This window comes from Crocodylus siamensis, chromosome 4 (genome assembly GCF_052110815.1).
Source record: "Crocodylus siamensis isolate JL-2025a chromosome 4, ASM5211081v1, whole genome shotgun sequence".
Classification (NCBI taxonomy): domain Eukaryota; kingdom Metazoa; phylum Chordata; order Crocodylia; family Crocodylidae; genus Crocodylus; species Crocodylus siamensis.
Genome location: NC_143398.1, coordinates 210,393,237 through 210,416,256, shown reverse-complemented (window position 1 = coordinate 210,416,256; position 23,020 = coordinate 210,393,237). Strand labels below are relative to the sequence as shown.

General features: G+C 40.9%; 1 protein-coding gene across 3 annotated transcripts in view; it reads right to left on the bottom strand.

The window, feature by feature from the left end:
* Positions 1-23,020, bottom strand: part of GRB14 (growth factor receptor bound protein 14) — a 137,672-nt gene that overhangs the window by 14,704 nt on the left and 99,948 nt on the right. For all 3 annotated transcript variants that reach the window (XM_090045599.1, XM_090045600.1, XM_090045601.1), the window contains 4 exons: positions 11,928-12,065; positions 8,407-8,517; positions 8,120-8,215; positions 971-1,051 (listed from right to left, as the gene is read on the bottom strand). In XM_090045599.1, coding sequence (XP_089901725.1) covers positions 971-1,051; positions 8,120-8,215; positions 8,407-8,517; positions 11,928-12,065 — 426 coding nt within the window. The remainder of the gene's footprint in view (positions 1-970; positions 1,052-8,119; positions 8,216-8,406; positions 8,518-11,927; positions 12,066-23,020) is intronic.

Here is a 23,020-nt window from a genome sequence, read left to right as displayed (position 1 = left end):
CAAGCTTGTGCTAAGTTCTTCTTATGGAATCCTTTTTTTCTATATAATAAGCCCTTTTGTTGTTTTGTCTCTTTACTATAGTAAAGAGTGATCTCTGGCCAAGTGATAATCCAGGCTAACTCATTCTACCAAAAGGGAGACCCAAAATTTCTTTCACAGCACAAGGAGAATCCACTTAGAGCTGCAGACATTCCCCTGCTGCAGCCCTGAGGTCAGATATAAGGGCAGTGGAGCTAAGGCTCGTGAAGATGAGGAATTATTTCAGGGCAAACCTTGGTCTGTTCCTTGGTACAAGCAGCAGGACAGCAGGAAGAAACTCGAGGCTCTGGGTAATCTCACAGATGGGTCTGTGACACACGTTCACAGTAATTACTAGATAAATTGTTACTAAGTGATTTCTGATCCTGGGGTGATATTCTGAGCCAAGAATCTAGTCAATGAATTAAAGCCTGCTAATAATTTTTCAAACAAGAACAAAGTAAGATGCACAGCTATAGGAAAGTGTAGGATATGTGGTTCAGATCACTGTGAATTATTCAGGACTCTGCAAAATTTAACTGCATCATATACTAAAAATGATTTGCATATTCAGTCTCAATTTGAATATTTATTTTTGTCTTTATTCAGGACCGCCTGATGCACTGATTTTACCAGTGTCACAATTTTGTATAAATGGTACATTACTTAATACTGGTATTGATTAAGCTTTAAGGTTAGCCTCTCCACTGAACAATGCTCACCTTGATATCAAAACAGAAGGGAAAGCTGGAGAAGAAACCAAAAATAACTGCCTCCACTTCTGGCTGCAGTATAACGGGAGGAACCTGACTACAGTTCATAAAGACAACAAGCACGCATAGGCTTTTAAATTAAGCATGGGCACAAATGTTTTCAGGATCAGGTACTTGAAACAGACACTTCCACCACTGTATTAAAGTAAATTAACTCAGTGAGTTATTTCAGTACATACCGTAGGAGATATATTCAGAGAATTGAAGCCACTTCTGCCTTGATACGGGTGCATGTAATTCTGATATAGCTGCATCCCATACTAAAAAAAACAGAGAGTCATATGTTAAGTAGTACAAGTTAAAAATGTTAGATAGGGACAATACAGGAGTTCCTGCATTTGAGACAACATATTTTACTTGTTAAGTTTTTGCCAATTAATTGTATTAGTTAAAATAGCCTGCTGCTGACACACACAATTGGAATCTTTGTTTTTGAAATATAACTTGGGCAAACAATTTGAAATATAATTTGGGCAAACAATTTTTAACGTTATGTTTAAAGAGAATTTAACTACAAAACTTAAATGAAAATGTTACTCTCAATTCACAAACTATCACTTGCGCTGCTTTTCTTTTTAAATAAAAAGCTGGATTAGAAGAAATAAACAGTGAGGAAAGCTTTATTTTAAACAGCACATTTACATTATTTTTTGCTATCTGTAAAACTACTTATGGCCCATTCTTCTTAACTTGATCAAACTAACTCCTGGACCTCTGGCACATAGTCAGGTTAAAAGCGCCATGGGATCTGATCCACAGTCCCAGCAACTGCACCTCCTGCTATGCCACACATGCATGGATCATAGAATGGTGAGATTGTAGAATCAGGGATCAGACCGCAATCTTGCCCATTCTATTTGCTAGTGCAGGGGGATCTAGGGATCATGATCCCCTACACCAGCAAGCTGAAAGTTGGATGCCCACATCTCAGCATGACGCAGGACTGTCCTGGGGCTGGGGCCAACAATCAGCTGACTATCGGTCCCAACCCCTGACAGTAACAGATCAGGTTTACCAGGAACGTCCAGGTCAACTAACAGCTGATTTTGGCCCTGGCCTGGGCAGGCCCAAATCTGGTTCAAGACACAGAGCTATCTGGGCTGGGGCCGACAACCAAACGATTCTAAGCCCTGGTGGGAAAAGTGAAAGGGCTTCCCCCCAACTAGGACTTTAAACCTTACACCCAGCAGCTCTGGCCCTTTGGCTCCACCTGCCAGGAGTTTCAGCTTCCCCTTCCCCTCCCTCTCCCCAACCTGTCCCCACAGAGCAGTCCCAGGCCCAGCTGAAGAACCTGACTGCCCTGGGGGTTGGTACCTGTTATTGGCACACAGGTTGGAAACTGGAGCTGTTCAAGGCTGATGCCAACAACCAGTTAATTGTTGGACATCAGACCTGGAGAGCCTACATGTAGACATGCCACATGTTCAATTTTACATGATACACACACTATCCAAAAAATGTTCTACATTATACCTAGAACTTTTTATGGCTGATTTGCCATTTTATGACACCTTAAATTGGGTACCTGGGTATCCCTTGCTATTTATGTCATGATTAACACATTAATAGCAGCCGAAGTGTAAAGTGTAGAGGAACTTTTGAATATTCCACACAAGCTATATATTTCTTGGACACCACTGTGAAATATTGCAATGGTCACTTCACCATATTTTATCAGAAACCACTCAACTGCCACAGCTATCTTCAGACCACCAGCTTTTATCCTAAGCACATCACCATCTAAAGTCAAGCTCTGCATTACAACTACGTCTGCTCCGATCCCATCAATCGGGATGTACACCTTAGGTGTCCAGAGCAAAGATTCCTGCACTTACAATACAATTCCAAAACCACAGCTCAGATCAGAAGAGCCAGACTTGGACCCTGCTCTGACCTACAGTAATACAAATACAAATGAGAATCCCTCCGGTTGTCACCTACAACCCTCATCTTGCACACTGTGGATACATCAGTAATGACCTCCAACACTTCCTAAAAAAATCCGGGCCATCTCAAGGAAGCCTTGTGGGACAAGGCTGTCCTGGCTTACAGCAGGCCCCCCAGTGACATCTCTTCAGCAATACAGTACCTATTCTCACCAAACTACCAGACCTTGCAATGGACCCTGATGCCAGCTGTGCCCTCCTACTCTCAAAGACCACATCAACTCTGGACCAAACAGCACAGATTATCCTCTATCAATATCATATATCCATCACCTGCTTATAATGTTCCTTTTATTTCAACACCAGTCAGACACGACCTGGAACACTCGAGTGGCATCCCTGGGAAGGAAGGAATAGTGAAAGCCAACTCCAACATTATCTTTCTCCTGAGCCAATGCACAGAGCATGGTATTGTCATCATGAACACCATCTTCAGACAGAATGACAAAAACAAGATCACCTGGAGACACTTTCACTTTAAGCACTGGCACCTCCTTGACTATGTTACTGTTAGGGCTCATGATTGAATGCATGTCTATATCACACAACCCATGCAGGGAATTGATGACTGCTGGACAGAATATAGTCTTATCAGGTCTATTATGAACATTTGGTTTGCTCCAAAACACCAAAAACAGCCAAAAGCAATGTGAAGAACTGTCAACATCAAAAGGTCTGTAAGGATCTCCAACAGTGTTTCCATGAAAAGCTCTCTGCCCTGTCTGCAAATGAAGGTAATATTTAAGAACTCTGGAAGGGGTTTAAGACCACCATCCATATGGCCTGTGCTGAATCCATTGGCTATACCATCTGTCAACACCAAGACTGCTTTGATGAGAGTGACACAGAGATCCAAGCCTTCCTTTACTGGAAGAGAAAGGCTTATTCTGCTTGGCAAGATGACACCTTATCTAAACAGAAGGAGATGCATCAGTTCCTCAAAGCTGAAGCTCAAAGTAGTGTCCAGAAAATCAAAAATCAGTGGTGGCAAGATAAAGCCAAAGAGATCCAGTTCTATGCTGTCAACCAAGACATACATAACTTTTGCCAGGCAATGAAAGCCATCCATGGCCCAACTTCCCACAGTCCTACTTTTCTGTGATTGCAGGATGGCTCGGCGCTCCTCAAAGATGACAAATCTATCTAAGCTAGATGGAAAGAGCTCTTTGAGGCATTCCTGAACTGTGAGTTGACCATAATGGATACCACCATTGAGTTCATCCCCCAAAACCCTGAAAGGGGATCCCTCACCAACCCTCCTATCATAGAAGGAGTGTGGTGTGCCATCAAGGAAACCAAGAACAACAAGGCTACTGGATCAGATGGCATACCTGCTGAAATCTGTAAGTTTGGTGGCAAAGAACTGGTTTGGAAATGTTACAAATTTATTCTGCAAATCTGGAACAACGACAACATTCTCATTGACCTAAGGAATACCAACATCATGACTATCTTCAAGAAAGGAGATAAGTCTGTGTGGGAACTGTTGAGGTATCACACTCCTTTCCACAGCTGGGAAAATTTTCTCCTGCATCCTCCTGAAACATATTTTACCTTTTGCTGAGGAAGTCCTGCTGGAATCTCAGTGTATTTTCAGACCATCCTATGGGAAAATTGACATGATCTTTGTTGCTCACCAGATCCAAGAAATGTATCTGGAACAACCATCAGGACTTGTATATGGCCTTCATTGACCTTACTAAGGTCTTTGATTCCATCAATTGCAAAGCCTTGTGAAAAGTACTGGCCAGATTTGAATGTCCCAAAAGGTATATTAAGTTCCTGAGGCTTCTCCATGATCAGACAACTGTGACCGTTCTTTGTAACAGATTGGAGACAGATCAATTTCTTATCCAAACTGATGTCAAGCAAAGATGAGTCATCATCGCAACCCTTTTCTCCATTTTTTGACAATTATCCTGGTTCTCATTAAGGACCACCTTCCTTCTGGAATGGACACCGAGTACCAAAGGGATGGAGGGTTTTTCTACCTGGGACATTTTCTCTAAAAGGCCAAAGTACTCAGAACAACCATCCTTGACCTTCACCAAGGATTGTATCATCCTTGCATAGTGAGGAAAACCTCCAGGTAGTACTGGATATCTTCAGAGAAGCCTCCTGAATTTTGGGTCTCTCTCTCAACATCAAGAAGACTAAAGTGTTCTAACAGCCTGCCCCAGGCCATGAATGCAATCCCCCTCCCCAAATTACCATTGAGGGAAAGACCCTACAGGTAGTTGAGCACTTTTCCTACCTCAGTAGCCACCTCTCTCACAGAGTGTCCATTGATAAAGAGATCCAGTATAGGATTTGGTATGCAAGTGCCTCCTTTGGACAATTGTTTGGCATGTCTTTATTCATCGTGATCTCCAAGATCCAGGTCTACAAATACAGTCATTATCCCCCCGCCCTCCTCCATGGATATGAAATGTGGGTGACCTACCATCATCTCTCAAGAGTTTGGAGAGGTATCATCAATGATACTTAAAAAAAATCCTCCATATAAATGGGAAGATCACCATACAAACACCAGGATCCCTGCTAAAGCCTGTGTTACCATCATTGAGTCAGTGATTCTTCAAGCGCCAACTTTACTCCACTGGACATTATGTGCAGATGCCTGACTTGACTGTCAAAACAAGTGCTCTACTTCCAGCTTAGTAATGGCCTGAGAGCTTATGGTGACCAGAGGAAATGCTACGAGGACAATTTGAAGGCATACCTCAAGAAAATGGATGCTGACATGAAAAGTTGGGAGAAGCTGGCAGCCAACTAACCCCAACAGTGCCACAGCTGCAGTCTCAACCAAGTGGCAGCATGTTTCAAGGTAAAATGTCCTGTCCTTGAAGCAAAGAAGAGAGAGCAGAGGAAAGAAAAGAAGAGGAATCCCACCCTGCAGCTGACTCTCTTGCAGAAAGACCTGTAACTTATGCAGATGGATCTCCAGCTTAAGGATTAGTCTCAAGTCACCTCAAGAGCCATCAATAAACCACAGTAGAGATCATCCTCAAATCAAGAGACTACCAACAGTGACTGTCTACATGGGACACATGGGGTAATCCCTATGTGAAAGAATGAATGGACACTGATCTGACACCATTTACAGAAAGACAGAAAAGCCTGTGGCAGAACACTTTAAAGTCCCTGGACATTCCATCACTGACCTTAGAGTAGCTTTTCGTACACAACAGGAATTTAAAACCTGACTTCAACACAAAATTGTAGAAGAAGAAATCCTCCACAGACTGGATTGTATTAAGTTCAGCCTCAAAAGAGACTATGGATTCTCATCCCATTACTTGGGCTAACTTTTATAACATTTACATCCCTCAGTAGGTTAACTGCTTTGTTCAAACCTTTTGATCTCTCCTACCCACCTTGTCCTTTCTCAGCAGTGCCTCTCTTACCTCCCTCCCCTTTCCCTATCTTTGTATTTAAACAACTTTATTCCTTTCTATTTAGCACCCCTGCTCTCTGCAATTCCATTCAAAGTATCTGACAAATTATGCTATTGCCTACAAAAGCTCATATTTCTCTGAATAAGGTACCTCAATGCCCTGCCTTCTGTCTAAGTTCAGACTAACAGAGTTAACTACTTCTCTTTGGTCACTGAAAGACATCCTCCTGGATGCTCAAGTAAGTTTCTGAATTATGGGCAGGGCTGGTTACATAATAGCACCTGGGGCAGAAGCAAGCCAAACATTAATAACTCTGGATCCTAGACACGTGACTGCCAGCCAAATATTTTTATGGAAAAGTTTGATATTTTACCTTTATTCCTCCCTAACTATGATTATAGTTATATACATTATATTTAAACAGAAATAATGTATGTTAAAGCTTCATTCCCACTCTTACAAGCTCCACCGTTCAAAGCATAACTTATTCATGTGGGCAACCTCCCTGATTTTAACAGAACTACTCATATGCTTAAAGCTAAACTCTTGGACTAGGTACAGGCATTACACAGGAACTGGTATCAGTGACTGAAAACCAGTCTAAACCTGTAACAGAACAGAAGTTCAGCATACAGACTGGTTTAAAAAATGGTGGAACCTGGTTTAAGATGGACTTGGATGGATATAGTATCAGATTTAAATTGATTTAGGTTAGGCCAGTCTATTAAACTTCTGTACCAGATCCCCTCCCAGCTCAACTTGGATCACAGTCCACTGGCATCCCAGGTGCCTCAGGAGGCCTCCATCACTCCCCCCCGCCCCTTGCAGGGTGGCACACTAGCTTTGGTCACATGTGTCTGCTCTGGTCAAGCATCAGGCTAGCCCCACTCCCGGGCTGTTACAGATATGGCAGGAACCAGAACTGACAGCCATGCAGTATCAGTGTCTGTGTGCACGTGGGCGGGCGGGGAGGGGATGGAGCAGAGGTTCCTGCCATGCAGTGCCCTCCCAGCTGTGCTTTCTTGGTCTTCAGGTGGGCCAGACCAGCAGAGAGGGGGGCCTCCACTCCCCCTCCCCACCCCACTGCTACCCAGCTTAGCTGACGAGAGCAATGCAGCCAAGCCATGTCAGCCAAGCCAGGTAGTAGCAGGCAGGCAGGGGTGGTGAAGTGGAGACCCCCTGCCATAGGCCTCCTAGGACCCAAGCAAGCACAGCTGGGGCATGTCCTTGGGGTAGGAGCCTTCCCACCCATGCCACCCAGTGCTGTATGGCTTTCAGCCCAGGCTCCTGCCATCTTTGTGACACTGAGCTGGGCAGCAGTAGAGCTGGGGGGCCTCTTCTCCCTCATTCCCCTCCCCCTGTACTGGCTGACTCGCCTGACAGCCCTGTGCAGCTCTTGGCCCCAGCTCCTTCCTGCCCATGTCAGGGATAAAGGGTGGAGAGGAAGCCCCCACTGCACAGACCTGGTCCCAGCCCCGTGCCCTCCAGTCCCAAGCAACCACAGCAGGGTGGGGTGCCCCTCCCCACTCTTCCTCCCCCCCTTCCCCCCACTGCCGACAGCCAGCTGCTGGGGGGAGTAGAGGGGCTGCCAAGAGAGATCATGCTGAGAGGCATGTAGGAATACTCCCCACCTGGCCTCAGTCAGTGCAGGCATCTACACATCTTCTCTCCTCCCCACTGAATGGTGAACATCTGTTCCGTTTGCTCCAGGCCCTACCTACTTAGGTTTTATCTATTCTGTCTCAGGGTTTCTGAATATCTGTACCTAGCCCTGAAGTTGATAAAGAGCATAATGTTATTTCTCTCTTCTTGGAAGTTCAGTTTCAATCTAATTTAAAACAGAAATCACAACGACCACTGGTGTCTAAGATTATGGACTGATAGTATACTAGAATCTACAAATGTCTTTGCTTTGTTTTCCACAGTATCAAAACTTCATACAGTAAATGGCTGGGAAGAAATTAAACTTCATGGAAGATTTTACCTTAAGTAATCTAAGTGCTGTCATCCAACAGGTCCTACTCTGTTCATCATCTGCACAAAGCTGTTTCAGGTCTCTGGTTCCTCCTGATTTGTTAGGCTAGAAGGCCACAGCACATTGTTTAGCATTAATGCACATCCTGAAGATAATACCTGTTGAAATAAAAGCCACTAATTCTCCTATTTTATACCAGACAACTGAAACCTTTTAAAAAATAATCTTAAAGGTACTTAAGCTTACCTAAAAACTGAGGCTTGCCTTAATATACATCAAAATATTAAAATGTGTACCTTAAAGCAGAATCCATAGTTTGCTGGTGCCCCAGACATCTTTTTGCCTGCCAAAGACATATACATATCACTATTGCTGAATTCACAGAAAAACTGCAGATGCCTTGGTTCCTAAAAGGAAGAGCAATATAAAACATTAGGCTGTTCTTCCTTAAAATCAAGGAAGCAAATTATACTTAATATTTATATTGTAAAGCAAATACTGTATGTACATTTATAATACAGCCTATTTAAATGCATAATATTATATTTGGGAAATAAAGTTACAATCATATATAATATAGATCTCCAAAAAATTCTCAACTACTCAGTTACCTATCACCTGTCACCATGTGATGCAAGTTCCTCAACTGAGTAACCTTTGATGAATGCCAAATTTTGACCATATTTTAATATATAAAAATGCAGTTCTTAAGTAGTTAGGGCTGCTGCATGCACCACACCCTGATACAACCATGAACCCCTCCAGTACTTATATTCTGCTCCATCAATCACAGGTATACATTGTACCATTACTACATGTACCACAGATTTACATTTGCATTCATTTTTATCCTTCTATACAAACACCTTTGCCAGAATCATTACTGACTATTATACATAGTTGGCTGGGTTGGGCAGAGACTGTTTGGTAAAAGGTTACGTGCACAATGGAGCAATAGAAAGCTAGGCAAAAAAAAAAAAAATGGAAAAGTTAAAGTAAGGGTTTGTTGAGTTCTCTGGCTGAGGTATAGATAAATTGTATAAGGTAGCAGCAGTGCAGTAGAAGACAATTTTATCTGTCAACAGGTATGCATGAATCTTTCTTATATAATAAGATCCGATGAAAAAGTGTAATTGTTCACAGATAAGTAAAAGCACCACTTCACCAACCATTCAGGTTTGCATGCGTTTCGCTCCCAGTTACCATCAATCAGGTTCCCATGTTCATTTCTCCCTCTCTCAATCAGATTTGTGTGTACATTCAAGTTTGTGCATATAGTGCATAAACTTTCATATGTAATATGCATACAGCTAAAAATACCCAAAAAACCCCCCAAACAAACAAAAAAATTAAACCATATTTTTTAAAGCTTGGGTAAAATTGTTGCTCTCCAGCCAGGGGCTGTGCATGTGTAGCTGCTCAGAGAGCTTTATTTTTTTACGGGGCTAAAAACTTGGTAGCACTACAAAATTAATATCTGTCACAACCCACTGCTGCACAAGTTTTCTCCAGGCCCCAATCTTTTAGCAAGTTTTGTGCTGATAGACAAATTTTATAGTTAACAATCAACAGTAAAAAGAGTGCCTGAAGACAACATTCACCTATAGCCCAAATTCTGAAGGTGTAACTATTAAAAATGCATGGAGAGATACCAAATAAATCAACGGGCACGTCTACATGTGCAATTAATGCACATGAATAAACCCCAGAGAATATTGCTCTGGAGCTTTCTGTGTGCAGCACATAGAGCCTCATAAGAGCAGCCCAGGCTGGCTGGGGACCCAGAGGGTGAGCCTGTCAGACCAGGGGTGCTCCGACAGGGCTCCATGTGCACATGGAAAATGAAACCCTGTTGGAGCAGCCCTGAGCTTCCTGCTCCCCACAGCTCTGTGTGCTCCAGAGTAGCTGGCTGGATCACAATGGTGCTTTGGTGCTGGGTCTGCCTGCTAGCTAGCCCATACTGAAGCACCATGCCCGAGCCAGCTGGGGCACTGTCTAAACATGCACTGCTGCACATGAAAAAACTCTGCAGCAAGGTGGTACTTGTATTTTGCAAAACTACCCGGCTGAGGATTTTACTAGTTTTGTGTGCCATAGTTAGGGGTGCATGTGTAGACACTGAGATGTTTACTGCACAGTTAATTAGTCAACTGCACAGTAACTATCTTGTGTAGATGTGCCCAGTGAAGAACATTTTTAAGGGCACAAAAACGATCCTGCTGGAAATTACTAATTGGTCACCTACATTTAAAAGACAGGAATTTATATTCTTTTTAAAGCTCATTTTAGAACACATTCCTAATTACTCAGTGGCACAATTATGAATAGCCATCTGATATATTTTTGTTGACAGGCTGAGTAGATAAACTGTTTGCTTTGAGGGAGCTGCCTTTTTCTCTCATCAAAAAGTGGAACATATGATTTTTAATTATGGTTCACATGTGTACCGAGACATGAAAATAGCATCTTCTTATTTATAAAAAAAATCCACATATATTGGCTTTGAAGACAGCTTCAAAAATTAAATCAGAACTTATTTTTATATGAGAACTAACAAGTTAGAAACCGTGTAGTAAATGTTATTATACAGAACATCTCTCCATTTCACGGAAGGACAACAGTATGCATCACCGTCTCTTTTACACAGGCGAGCTAGTTAGATGATATTAACTATGCTAGTCTAAAGCTTTTGTTCAAAACAGCAGGCTTCCTGATAGTCCAGCTGTCTCAGTGACTAGAGAAATCCAGAAAAGGGCCACTCAAAATTTACCTGCTACAGCAGAGGAAAATGCCCCAAACTAGACTGAGCCAGGAAGCTGGGGGGCGGGGCTGAGGGAGTTATGTTTGGGTGGGGGGGGTTTCCAGGAAGAAAAAAATATAGCACCAATGATGTCATTTCTGGAAAAATATATACTTGAAATCTGGGTCACAAAATTTGCAGGCACGAGTCTTTAGCTCCTAAAGTTTAAGAACTTTTGGAATCACTTTGCTTTTTGCATTTCAAAACTATGAAATTAAAAATATTCTTAGAAATTTAAAACAAAAAACAAATAAACACACTATTACAGCAATTACTCTCCCATTTTGTTTCTAAGTGCTGCTCCTTTCCTCTGTGGGTAACCCAGTCAAGGAAATAAGCAAAAAGAAACTTGTTACCTCAAGAATAACTCTGGGAATACAGTGACAGTTTGCACAAATATTCAGAAATACACAAGCCCTGAAGAATGGCATGCGTGCCCAAAAGCTTGCAAAGGAAGATAATTATTTGCTATTTTCTTGTTGGTCTAATAAAAGATATCACTTCTGAACCAAGAGTTTTAGAGTTTTGTATTCCAGAAATACATAAGCCACTTAATTATTTGCATTACATAAACAGTTATTTCATTTCCACTGTATCCTGTTTAAGCATAAGTATTAATAATAAGGCATGCAAGCAATAAGTCATAAACAGTTGCCTGTGTTCTATTCAGAATCCTCAACAACTAGATCAGACATGTGGAATTTATTTTTAAGGAGTTAAGTTATAAATTAGCTGAAGGAAATCAATTTGTTAGTAAGAAATTCTTCCAGAAAACTACTCCAGTCTGGCCTTTCTTCGAATTCTTGCTTTCATTCATCTAAACCCACAATGATGCATATTTTGCCATAAAAGTGAACAATGAACATAAAATTTGGGTACAGAGAGGTTTTCCTTTGAATACTCATGGACTGTAATATAGTTCTAATGAAACTACAGTATATGAAGACACATGCACGTAAGTATATGACATACACTTGTCATATACTTATTTACCTCTATGTTGCTGTTTAGTTTTACCTTTGATGTCCCTTTAGTAGAAAAGTATAGTCCAGATCTTCTCAGGAGAAAGTAATTTTTTTTCCAAGATTTCTTCCCTTGCTCCTTTGCATGCAGGTAACCATGAATTTCTGGATATGTGCTGGAACTGATGAACATCTGAAAGAAATTCCCATATGAAACATTATCCATATGAAACAAACTTTTGACTTAATAGCATGAAATTCCATCATTCTGGCCTGCTAATACTTCTTCAATTTTGTAATGTAAATTACACACACATCTCAGGACAGCCTATTTATAACATCATGAGATCCTAGATTAATCTTTTAAACATGGATCTGAATCTTTCAAAGATGCATCAGAAAAGTACAGCTATAAAATGTGAAAATCAGAATCATGCATCTTTAAAGAAAGCCTTCTACAACTTGAAATATTTCACACAGTCATTCATTCAGGGATTTGTAAATTTAATTAGCATAATTAAGGAGCTAGTAAAAGCCATATCTCCCAATTTCAACTATAACCACCTGAAAAAAATGCTTGAAAGGAAGTTGAAGAGAGTAAGTTTATAGGAGGTTAGAACATACCATCAGTTTTGGAGTTGGCATGCATATCAGTATGCATATATACACTGCTTCTCTCTATCCAACACACACAGATACACACTTTGAATACTGACTCAAGATATCATTAAAACATGCATAGATCTTGAAATGCAAATTAAGATACAAGCACTTCAAGGGGGGGAAAAAGTCTGAGCTGTATTGTTTCCAAGTAAGCTAGCTTAAGAAGTTTTCCAAATCCTTGAAAGGATAAAAAAAACACATTTATTTATACGAATACTTTGCAGATACCTACAGAGTATGTTGCCATAACCTTTTGTTCAAACGTGTCTCTACATTGTCACAAATATTGAAGACACAAGGAAGCAAACACCATTTATTATAACAGAACTGGCCTTTAGTAGACAGATGAAGGTACACATACTCCATAAAGTGTGTTCCTTATTACTTCAATGCATTGTCCTTGATATTTGTATTGAATTTTCCAAAGAGAATATATCATCCTTTTTGAGAGAATGCCCAAGGAACTATATGAGATACTAGAACACCTCCTAATTCAACCCAATAAACTGATTCAGCTTCAAGCTGGGGTTCTCAATCCATTTTTGTTCACACAAGTCTCATCTTGGAGTCTTTTGTGTCAGCCCTACAGCCCATTCAAAGGGTTTGAGGTACCTGGGAAAAGAAAAATCACTCTTCTGCACAACTGCCAAACTATTCCCAGCAAAATTAGTGCTCTCTCCCCTCTGCAAGGTGTAATATCATCTCTTCCTCTGAAATGAATGCTTTCAAAACCTCTCTAATATTACACTCTGCCCTGTCCTGTAGATCCATATTAAAGAAAGTGAGCTCTCCTGTGATCAGCACTCCATTGTTTCTATACAAGAACAAACAGCAAAAAAACCTAAACTATTTCAACTATTCATTTTCGCCTTCCCACCACATCCCTTCCCTCCTGCCTCTTGCCCCCCAAGATGAAAACAATTGCTACCCAAGGGTTTGACTAGAAAGAAAAAGAACTTCCATTGCACTGTTTCAGCAGCAATGCCTCTCTTGCACTGGATAACTGTGAGTGTGAAACATCTTAAGAAAACAAGGAACTTTATGTACTTGGCAATGCAGCAGGGGCAAGTTCTGCATTAGCAACTGTTAAGTTATATAATATTAAATTTACTCAGTGACCATTATAATGCCTTCATTCTTATTCACTCACACAAACTAAAGCTCAGGTTTGAAAATATGTTTATTTGAGGATGAGCTTTTTGCTGAGTGTTCCAGGTAAACTAGTTCCATGCTTTACAGCACTGTACTAGCAGCCTTCCAAGTGTCATAGGCCCACAAAGTTTTGAGCCATTCGTGGAATGTCATGATGCTTTCTGGAATTTATTTTAATGATACGGCATGCATGATCTTTACATATAGGTAGCATCAAGCTATATTTAGCATTATCATTATTATGTCTGTATGAATTTTGTTTTTTGATATGAATGTAATTTTTAGGTTACTTATTTTGGCCAAGACTGCTTGGTAGGCAATGATTAACTTGAGCATTCCTCCCCTACTTACACTTGAGAAAAGTAATTGCTAAGAATTAACTTTTGACAGGGATATGTTTAGTGGCTGACAAGAGAAGTTGCAGCAAGCAATGGCAGGACAGTTAGAGGCAGCAGCTAGGGCTGTGCAAAGCTTTGGTCCCTGATTTGATTTGCTGGCCGAATCTGAATTGAATCAGAGAACTCTTTAATCTCTCCAAATCGAATCGGAACCCTCCAAATCAATTCAGACACAGACACAGGTTTAAACGTTTTTTCTGCATACCTCTAGGTAGCAGGCAGCTCGTGAATGCTGCAATGCTGGGGTACATGGAGCATCCCACAGGAGTGCAGGATGGTCCCCAGCACACTCGGCAGCAGACCCAGAAGTGGACCAGAAGTACTTCTGATCCACTACCGAGTGTGCTGGGGAAGTACTTCTGGTCCACTATCAGGTTCACCACCAAGCATGTGGAAGGCCCCCCGCTCTCCTGTCGGATGCTACATGCATCCCAGCATCGCAGTAATCACGAGCTGTGCCGGGTACCTTGAGGTATGTAGAAAAAACATTTAAAACTGTGTCTATGTCTGAATCACTGATTCTCTGAATCATCATTCAATCTTCAGATTCAGCCAAATCAAATCAGGGACAGCGATCTGAATCAACTAATCGAATCACTGTCCCTGATTCAAGGCAAATCTGAAGTGAATAGAGCCTGCTTCACACACCCCTAGCAGCAGCTGCTGTCTAACCTGTTGAGCAGAGAAGTGAAAGCTGCATTCTTATAACTTAGGGCTAAAAGAAAATATCAGAACAATGATTTTATTTATTCTTATTATCTGTCTATATCTCAACATAGTTATTGCTTACTTAGATTTGCTTCTGCCTTTATTATAAATCTTTTAAATTTTCTTTTATAACATACTTATTGTCAGTGATAATTGTGATTTCAGGGCATTCGACCACATAGGTAGGCCTCTTCTATGGCAGGGGGAACTATACATTTCTAAGTGCAGAAATGGAGGAGTGTGTTAGACTTCTAGATGGCAAAATCCCCTCTGCTAAGACCTGGAAAAATGTAGGTGTGGCAGGCTATTGGTCAGGAAGGTGACTTTTGGAGCACATCAGTTTGTTGGTGGTCAAGCAGCAGGCAGCAAAAAGTGGCTTGGGGCAGAAGGGCAAGCTTGAAGGTTTAAGAATATGTCAGAAGTATATCTCAAAAGGCACAGCCAGGCTGTGTCACAGTATGTCAAAGGCAAAGAGAATTTATAGCTTTGTTTGACAGTTCATCCCCCATAAAACTAAACTGATGTGCTTTTCTCCATGTTGTCTACCTCTGGCTTCCCCTGCTTGGTGTTTCAATGCTCATCTGCTTCCAGGGCTCTATGGATTATGTATTGAGAGCCCATTACCTGCCTTTTCTAGAGAAAGCTGGAGAACAAGAGGTAGATGTAGGCAGATACTGAGATGGCAGGGAGGAAAAAGATATGAGGCTGGCAAGCTGACAAATCCTAGAAACGTCAAATGGTTTAGTCAGACACAGAGCCCACAGGAACATGAATACAACAAACAAGGTGGAGTGCACTTCTCAGGACTTTCCTACTCTGCAGCTGGAGGTGTGACTACAGCACGTGCAGGCACACTTGAGCTACTTTTAACCTAACCAGCTCAGATGCTGAAAACAGGCAAATTGTGGCAGCCTGAGATTCAAGCCCACAGGCCTGAGCTGACTCACAGCACTCATGCTGAAGCTCATGCTACTTCCACTTCTTAGCTGTTTGTAAGTACTTTGCTAGATTCAAGCCAGCTCACATGTGTATGCACACTGCAATGTATCCCTGGACTACAACACAGAATCGCAACCTGAATTACTAGTTCAGCTTTTCTAGAGACCCAGGTAGGCTGATACAACGTAGTTTATACTCTGAATTCTGAGATTCTCCCCAAAGTAATACTGGGTACAAACATTTTTAAATGAACTGCCATGCAGTGAAGCACAGTTTACCAGCAAAGGTAAAATTCTGCAACAGATTTTTGGTCACAGAATCTCAATATACAGTAGCTTGCAAGCAAACACCCTCATTGGCATAGCTCTTCATATGCAGGACCAGAGCTTAAAGAGGTTTTCAGTAAGCTGTTTTCCTGCATTGCTCAGAGCTACAGAAACTCAAATCTCCAACTGCAAGGTAACAGTTGGGTAAGACAGCTTCACTTCAGCAGTCTGAAGCACAGTTATGCTTATGCTAAGCACAGCATGTTATGATGTATTTAAGAGGCACATAACACTCTTTAGCCTGGAAAAGCACAGGCTCAGGGATGATCTGATGGCCACCTATAAGTTTACTGGGGTGACCACTAGTACCTGGGGAAACGTTTGTTCACCAGAGCGCCCCAAGGGATGACGAGGTCAAACCGTTATAAACTGCTGCAAGACAGTTTCAGGCTGGACATAAGGAAGAATTTCTTTACTGTCCGAGCCCCCAAGGTCTGGAATTAGCCTGCCATCGGCGGTGGTTCAAGCACCTACATTGAACACCTTCAAGAGTAAATTGGATGCTTATCTTGCTGGAATCCTATGACCCCAGCTGACTTCCTGCCCTTTGGGCAGGCGGCTGAACTCGATGATCTTCTGAGGTCTCTTCCAGCCCTAATGTCTATAAAATCTATAAGCACTGCCTTGTGACACATTATTATTCTTCAGGCACACTGATGGGGTTAAACACTGGTACTCAGAATGTATTTTATTCCTACAGACCACGTACAAAAGGAGCTTTGGGAAAGTTTGAAAGACTCAATGTATTTCAGGGCCATCAGAGAAGAAGAATCTCAACAATCTTCTAAATGTTAAAATTGTGCAGATTATATTAATGACTCCCAGGCCCTTAATATAACAATCTTCACTAGGTTCCTTGCTTCCTGCTGGAAGGATGTTTATGATAAACAAATTTCTTAATCAATAAAACAAAAGTGAAGAGCAATATCAAGCTCAGTCTAAGCAATATACATTGTACCCATATTAGTGCTTTATTTTAACTTGATAACCCTAGTAATCCTGGAAAAGAGTGAGACCAAATCTCCATTGTTCTGCCTAGGATAGCAAGAGATTATATGAAGAGCCAGACTGGGAATAACACCAAACAAAATCTTTACTATTACAAGAAAAGAACAATGACACTAGACAGGGAGAATTAATTCAGTATTCAACTGTTACAAAAACATAAAAGATGACAGAATGGATAACTTAACTGGATTTTGTTGAAAGTGTGTTTCAGACTAAAGTATCAAATGAGAAGAAATAATCAAGGCACTATAAAACAACAACAAAAATTAAATAGGGAGCAAAACAACTCAGGGTAAGAAATGGAAGGGATTAGAGAATTCTTCATGGAACTGAGCTGATTGTACAAAAGGTAATAATAAGCAAGTCATTTTACTTTGTGGAGATGAGATATTTGTGACACTACTTGACAGTAGCAATATGAACATTATGACTTGGTCTGAACATATTTAAAAGCCTGTGGCTGTCCCCCAGGCACCAGGGAGCTGCAGCCTCTCTCGCCTACATCCCCCACCAGTGGGGATTGCTATGATGGTGGTAGCAGTGGGGATCAGAGATCATGGGAAGGAAAGAGAGAGCTCCCACTGCAGACACAGCACAGCAGCACTATGAATGAGAACCTTGTGGAAGTGAGAGCCAAGCCATGGACCTCAACAACCCCCTGCCACCTCAGTTAGGGAAAGACATTACACATACACCAGTGTAAGTGATCAGAAACTGGTTTAAACCTGTAACAGAACAGATGTTCAGTGCACATAAACCAGTTTGAAAATGGCTGAAACTGATTTGAGATAAACCTGGTTAAATATAGTATCAGACTTAAGTGATTTGGGTCAAACCCGTTTATGCAATGTCTGTCCCAGCCTCCTTCCTGGTTTAACTTAAATCAGAGTCCTCCAGCATCCCAGATGCTTTGCAACTCTGGGCAGGGCTCTGCTCTCTGCTCCGGCAAGGCTGGCCCCTCCCCTCTGCTCCCTGGCTGCAGCTCTGGCAGAGACTGCAGATACACCAGGGTCTGCTAGCTAACTCCTGCTCCCCCTCCCTGCACCACTCCTGCTCAAACAGGGATTCCCCCCTCCCCTCTGCCTTACACAGACACCTCTCAGCATTAGCTACCAGACCACATGCTGGCTATGGTCCGTGCTGAAGAAGACAAGACAAAGATAGACAGGACAGTGTCAGTTTATGGCTTTTTGGAGCTAATCAACAGGTAGTTGGTTATGTCCCTCTGTTCCTTCCTTGGAAAAAGTTGTTTAAGAACAGCTTAAGCTAATAAGAGAGGCTTGGTTTTGCTGATGGGGTGATAAATGCTAATAACTCCCTGTGTAACTCCCTGCTGTTTAACTCAATGCTCTGTTATCAAAGGTGGGGGGGACCCCTCCCTAATCAGAGTGTCCTGCTGGGGCCTGGCCATGCCCCCCACCCTCTGCTCAGCACTATGGAAGGGAAGAGAAAGCTGCTATAGTGACCCCCAGCTTCTAACCTGAGCAACTGCCTGCATTTCTTCAGTCCAGATGGGTTGTCTCTTCATTTACAAACCACTTTAGCCTAGTGAGTTTAGACTAACCTAAGAAGACTAAATCAATTCAGGCTCAGAGTTTTTTAATGTCTGCCCCTAGCTCTCCTGGCTGAAGAGCATGTTACTAAATGCATTTCTGGTGACTTTTCAGCGCTTCAACCAGGGGCTACTGAATGACTGTCTACCCCTCACAATGCCATAAAGTGCTGTAGTGCTTACAGTGCTATAAATGGAGGCAGTGCCAAAACACAAGGCAGAGAGTGAGTAAAAAAAGAAAGTATCTGGGGGCCAAGGGCAAAAATGAACTGGAAGCTGGATAGAAGTTAGGGCCTGGATGAATCAGAATACTGGGGGAGCATCTAAATCAGATTAAAAACAGGCAGTAGTATGGGAAAACTAGTACCAGCAGTGGTAAGAAAACTAGAATAGGAGCCTTGAAGGAAGTCTTGGACTGAAAACAGGGATGGAGAGAGAAAGAGGAAAAAAACCTTGAATTTACACAGGAAACCCAAAGTAGGAGATGAGGACTGGGATGAGAAGTACTCTTAGCAATACAAAACACAGAAGCACAATGTATGAAGGAAGATTCTAGGGCAGATCTCTCTCATCCTTCCCTCACTAAGCCAAATGCAGAAGGAGCAGCAAGCAGTTACCTGGACAGTATGTGGCATGGAATGAAAAATGTTCTGGGAACTGTACTTCTCTAGAGTGACGGTGGAGTTCTTGGATGCTGAAGGGAAATTTCCCTCCCTTCCCCCCCGCCAAAGCCCACGTAAGGAGGAAAAAAAGCTACTGATTTCAGCAGCAAAAAGGGGAATAAATACTACCCCCCAGCAGTAGTGAATTGTACTGCCACTAGAGAACTACTATTCCCAGAACGTACAGGCAGGAAGTGCAAGCCAAGTGGGGACTAGGGCAGTAGGCACTGCTCTCCTTAGGCAGCACCTGGAGCATGTGCCCTACTCACTAGCCCCACATTATGCTACATTATGGCAGAAGAAATCAGGCAGCAGTAAGCTTGTGGCAAACATGGTCTGAAAGGTCTGTGACCAATAGAGTATATGCCTTTCACCTAAGGTTTCCAAGACTCAAGATTCCTCAGCTGTCTATTAAACCCAATGTCAAAGTATGAGATGTTTCACCTCCCTCTAGTGTGGCTGTTCTATGTGGAGAATAGATCCCAACTACTCCTATCAGTTTCTCTGTTATCTTAAGTGGCAGACAACTGGGCTATGAATCTAAAAGTTCCAGCCCTATAGACGCCCCTCATGAGTGCTTCCATATACTGAAATTTCAGAGGCAGGATGGGGGGTGGTATTTATTTTACCATTATGAAAAATTGACTATTAAAATATTTGTTTTAAACCCTAAGCTAAGAGAGAAAGTTAAGTTTGCTAAGTCAAGCACTCAAAAATTAGGAAATGTCAGAATTCAGGTTTTCCATGCAGCCTTAAGTAATTTCCCTTGGGCAATTTTAATCTGCCGTTTCTTAACTTTCAAATGCTTGACTTTTCAACCTAATTCTGCTTTTAACTTAGGAGAAGGGTAAGAGGGAAGGGTTTCTGTGTGTAATATATATTTCAGGTGTCTAGAGAAGAAGTACACTCTTTCCTTTAATATATTCCAAGTGCAAGATGGTTTCATTGCTTCTGGAAAATGACTTGGACATATGCTATCCACAATGCTTTTTCTAATGTATTCACATTATTCTTAAAAGGCTATTAAAAAGAAGCAGCTAAATTAGTCAACTCAAGGTTTGCACTCTGAACTCAAATTCTACCTACAGAACCTGAATATCAATTGTATATATGGAAGAATGAGGTTGAAAAAAATAGAGCAATCCTCAAAACTGAAGAGGAAAAAGCATAATTATCAGAATAATTTCACAGCTTCTAAATTGTGCAATTGTTATTGTTAAGTATAAAGAAAATGAAGTTTAACAATGGATATTTTGCATGGTAAAAAAAATTGTAGCCCAAGTCTCACTTCAACTGAAAATGTTGACCGTCACAAGATGCCATTCATATAAGAAAAAGAGAATATTGGATTCTACAAAAAAGCTTGGCTACTTCTGGGAGTTCCTGCTGTTTCTGATTTTGTGGCCTGTCATTGTATGGCAGGGTTTGCAGTGACTATTTTGGAGAATTCTTGGTTAAATGGTTGGCTGTGAATCCAGAAGAGCTGCATGAGCCAATGGAGCCCTTCCAGCCCAACCCTCCTAAAATCAAAAGCAAAATTCACACCGAGTCTAGGGAGATGACATGTCAACTTGGATAACCCAAGCCAGCATAAAACAGTCTCATTCTACCAATCCTATTCATATGACAAGTCTCTACTACTACTGGAAACTTAAACAGAAAGTACACAAACGAGTAAAAGCTAGCATGAAAAAATCTTTTCTTTTAAAAATGACTAGTTGTGTCATTTGCACGATTGTACAACTTGCTGCGCACATTTTAAACTACTAGCTTAGCATGCAATTAATTCAGCAGAAATAAGTAAGCTACATTCATTCATACTACGGAAGCAGAAGTTTCTTAAAGAGAATCATAAGTGAATCAACAGAACCTTCTACTTATATTTCTGAGACGGTCTCAGGTTAAAAATCCTTTATTCTATAAATTTTCTGTTCAAAAGTTACCATATTGAAGAAGAACCAGGAAAGTGATTTAATATGAGCTATGCTGACTCCATGCAGAATGCACGTATGTATGAATGTACACACGTGCTGTGCATTCCTAAAGCACATGAACATAAGCCATGCACACACACACTCACTTACACACACCCCGATCCTTGACTATTCAACCAATATACTGGACCCTTTTGTCCTTTTTAGGCTTACAGCTCTTTGGGCAGAGAGTGAAGCCTTCTTTCTCTTTGGAAGACATGGAAACCAAAGATGGTAACTCCAATAATGAATGTGAAGAAATGGTGTGAAATCAGAACATTTTCATATATTTTAGCTCTCTAATTTAAAGACAGGAGCCAAAGCACTTACCCCATTATTTTCTTGTACCAAAGGGCAAACAAAATGTTTAAACGCACAGAGAAAACATTTTACTTGCTTATGGTTCAAACCACAGAAAACTATAAGAGTTTCAAAAGTGTTGTTGTAATCACTTGTAAGCATTGGGCTGTTAAGACTAATGTCCCTCTTGATACTTGACCAAGCATATCACAAATAATATTGCAAGTCCATTAACTTGTCTTAATGAAAGAATCTAAGGAAACAGTAATATACTGTAAACAATCTATTGAATGGCTTTTGCTGAAATGTGCATGATGGCTAGGGAATTCACAAGAGTATGCTGTACTTTGTTTTGTAAGTATTATTAAATCAATTTAATTAAGCAGACAATGCCATGTAAAAAAAAAAGTTGTGACTGAAGATATTCAGTTTTATAACTACTTTTGATTGATTACAAATCAGCTGTTATCATATGCTATGTACCACTTTTTTTTATTTTGAGGTCCTACTTGCATCTGAGTGGTCTATGGGCCTTGAATCTGTTCTGTGCAGATTTTTTTTAGCAGTTAAGTTTTAGAAAACAAGCCTTGACTATATTCCCTTTTTAAAAAATGATTAGGCCACCTTTTAGAACAAGAAATACTAAATATGGTTAGCACGAATTTTGAAAACTATGTACATAAAGTTAGGTTTTAAAATCTATATTTAAGGACTGAAAATGGTCCAATTTCCAAAGCTCAGTGCAGATACTCAGCAATTTAAAAATTTTTTTATATTAGGACCTGAAATTGGCTTTAGGTACTTAACTTTAAAATTTTGATTATGCCTGGGCTGAACATTTTGATTATGCCTGGGCTGAAAATCAGATCTAGATTTTAGCTGAAATCCAATCATTAGATTTTATACATGGAAATTTATAAGAAAATTATAAATTTCATTGTATAGAATCTAATTACTTGGGGGTCATCTTAAACTCGAGATCATCTTGGATTCAAGTAAATACAGTAATTTGACTATTTCCTGTAGCATCAATGACAGCTTTCCCATGTGTCAATACTGATCATTCCAACTTAAACCAATGGCAAGTACACATATCACTGATGCCTACTACTTACACTGATACATATTTCTTGTTTTTTTAGAAAAGACAGCATGCACTCCTTAATGAAGTTGTTCAGTACGTCTCCTTGCCTAGCAAGGGACTGCTTGTTATTTTATAGAACTTCTATTTTATAGTTAAAATGTTGATTCCAGCAAACATTTACAATATGCTAAGCACTGAGTAAACATACCACTTCAGTATTTTACAAATTAACAAAATGTACTGGCAGAAAGATTTTTTTCTCATGCCTGTCTAAATTTTAATTTCGTTAAGTTTATGTCTTTACTCCTAATTATATCCACTTGTGTTATGTTAACTGATTCCTTGGTTTCCTTTATGTACAGCATTGTTATAGATGTGCTCAT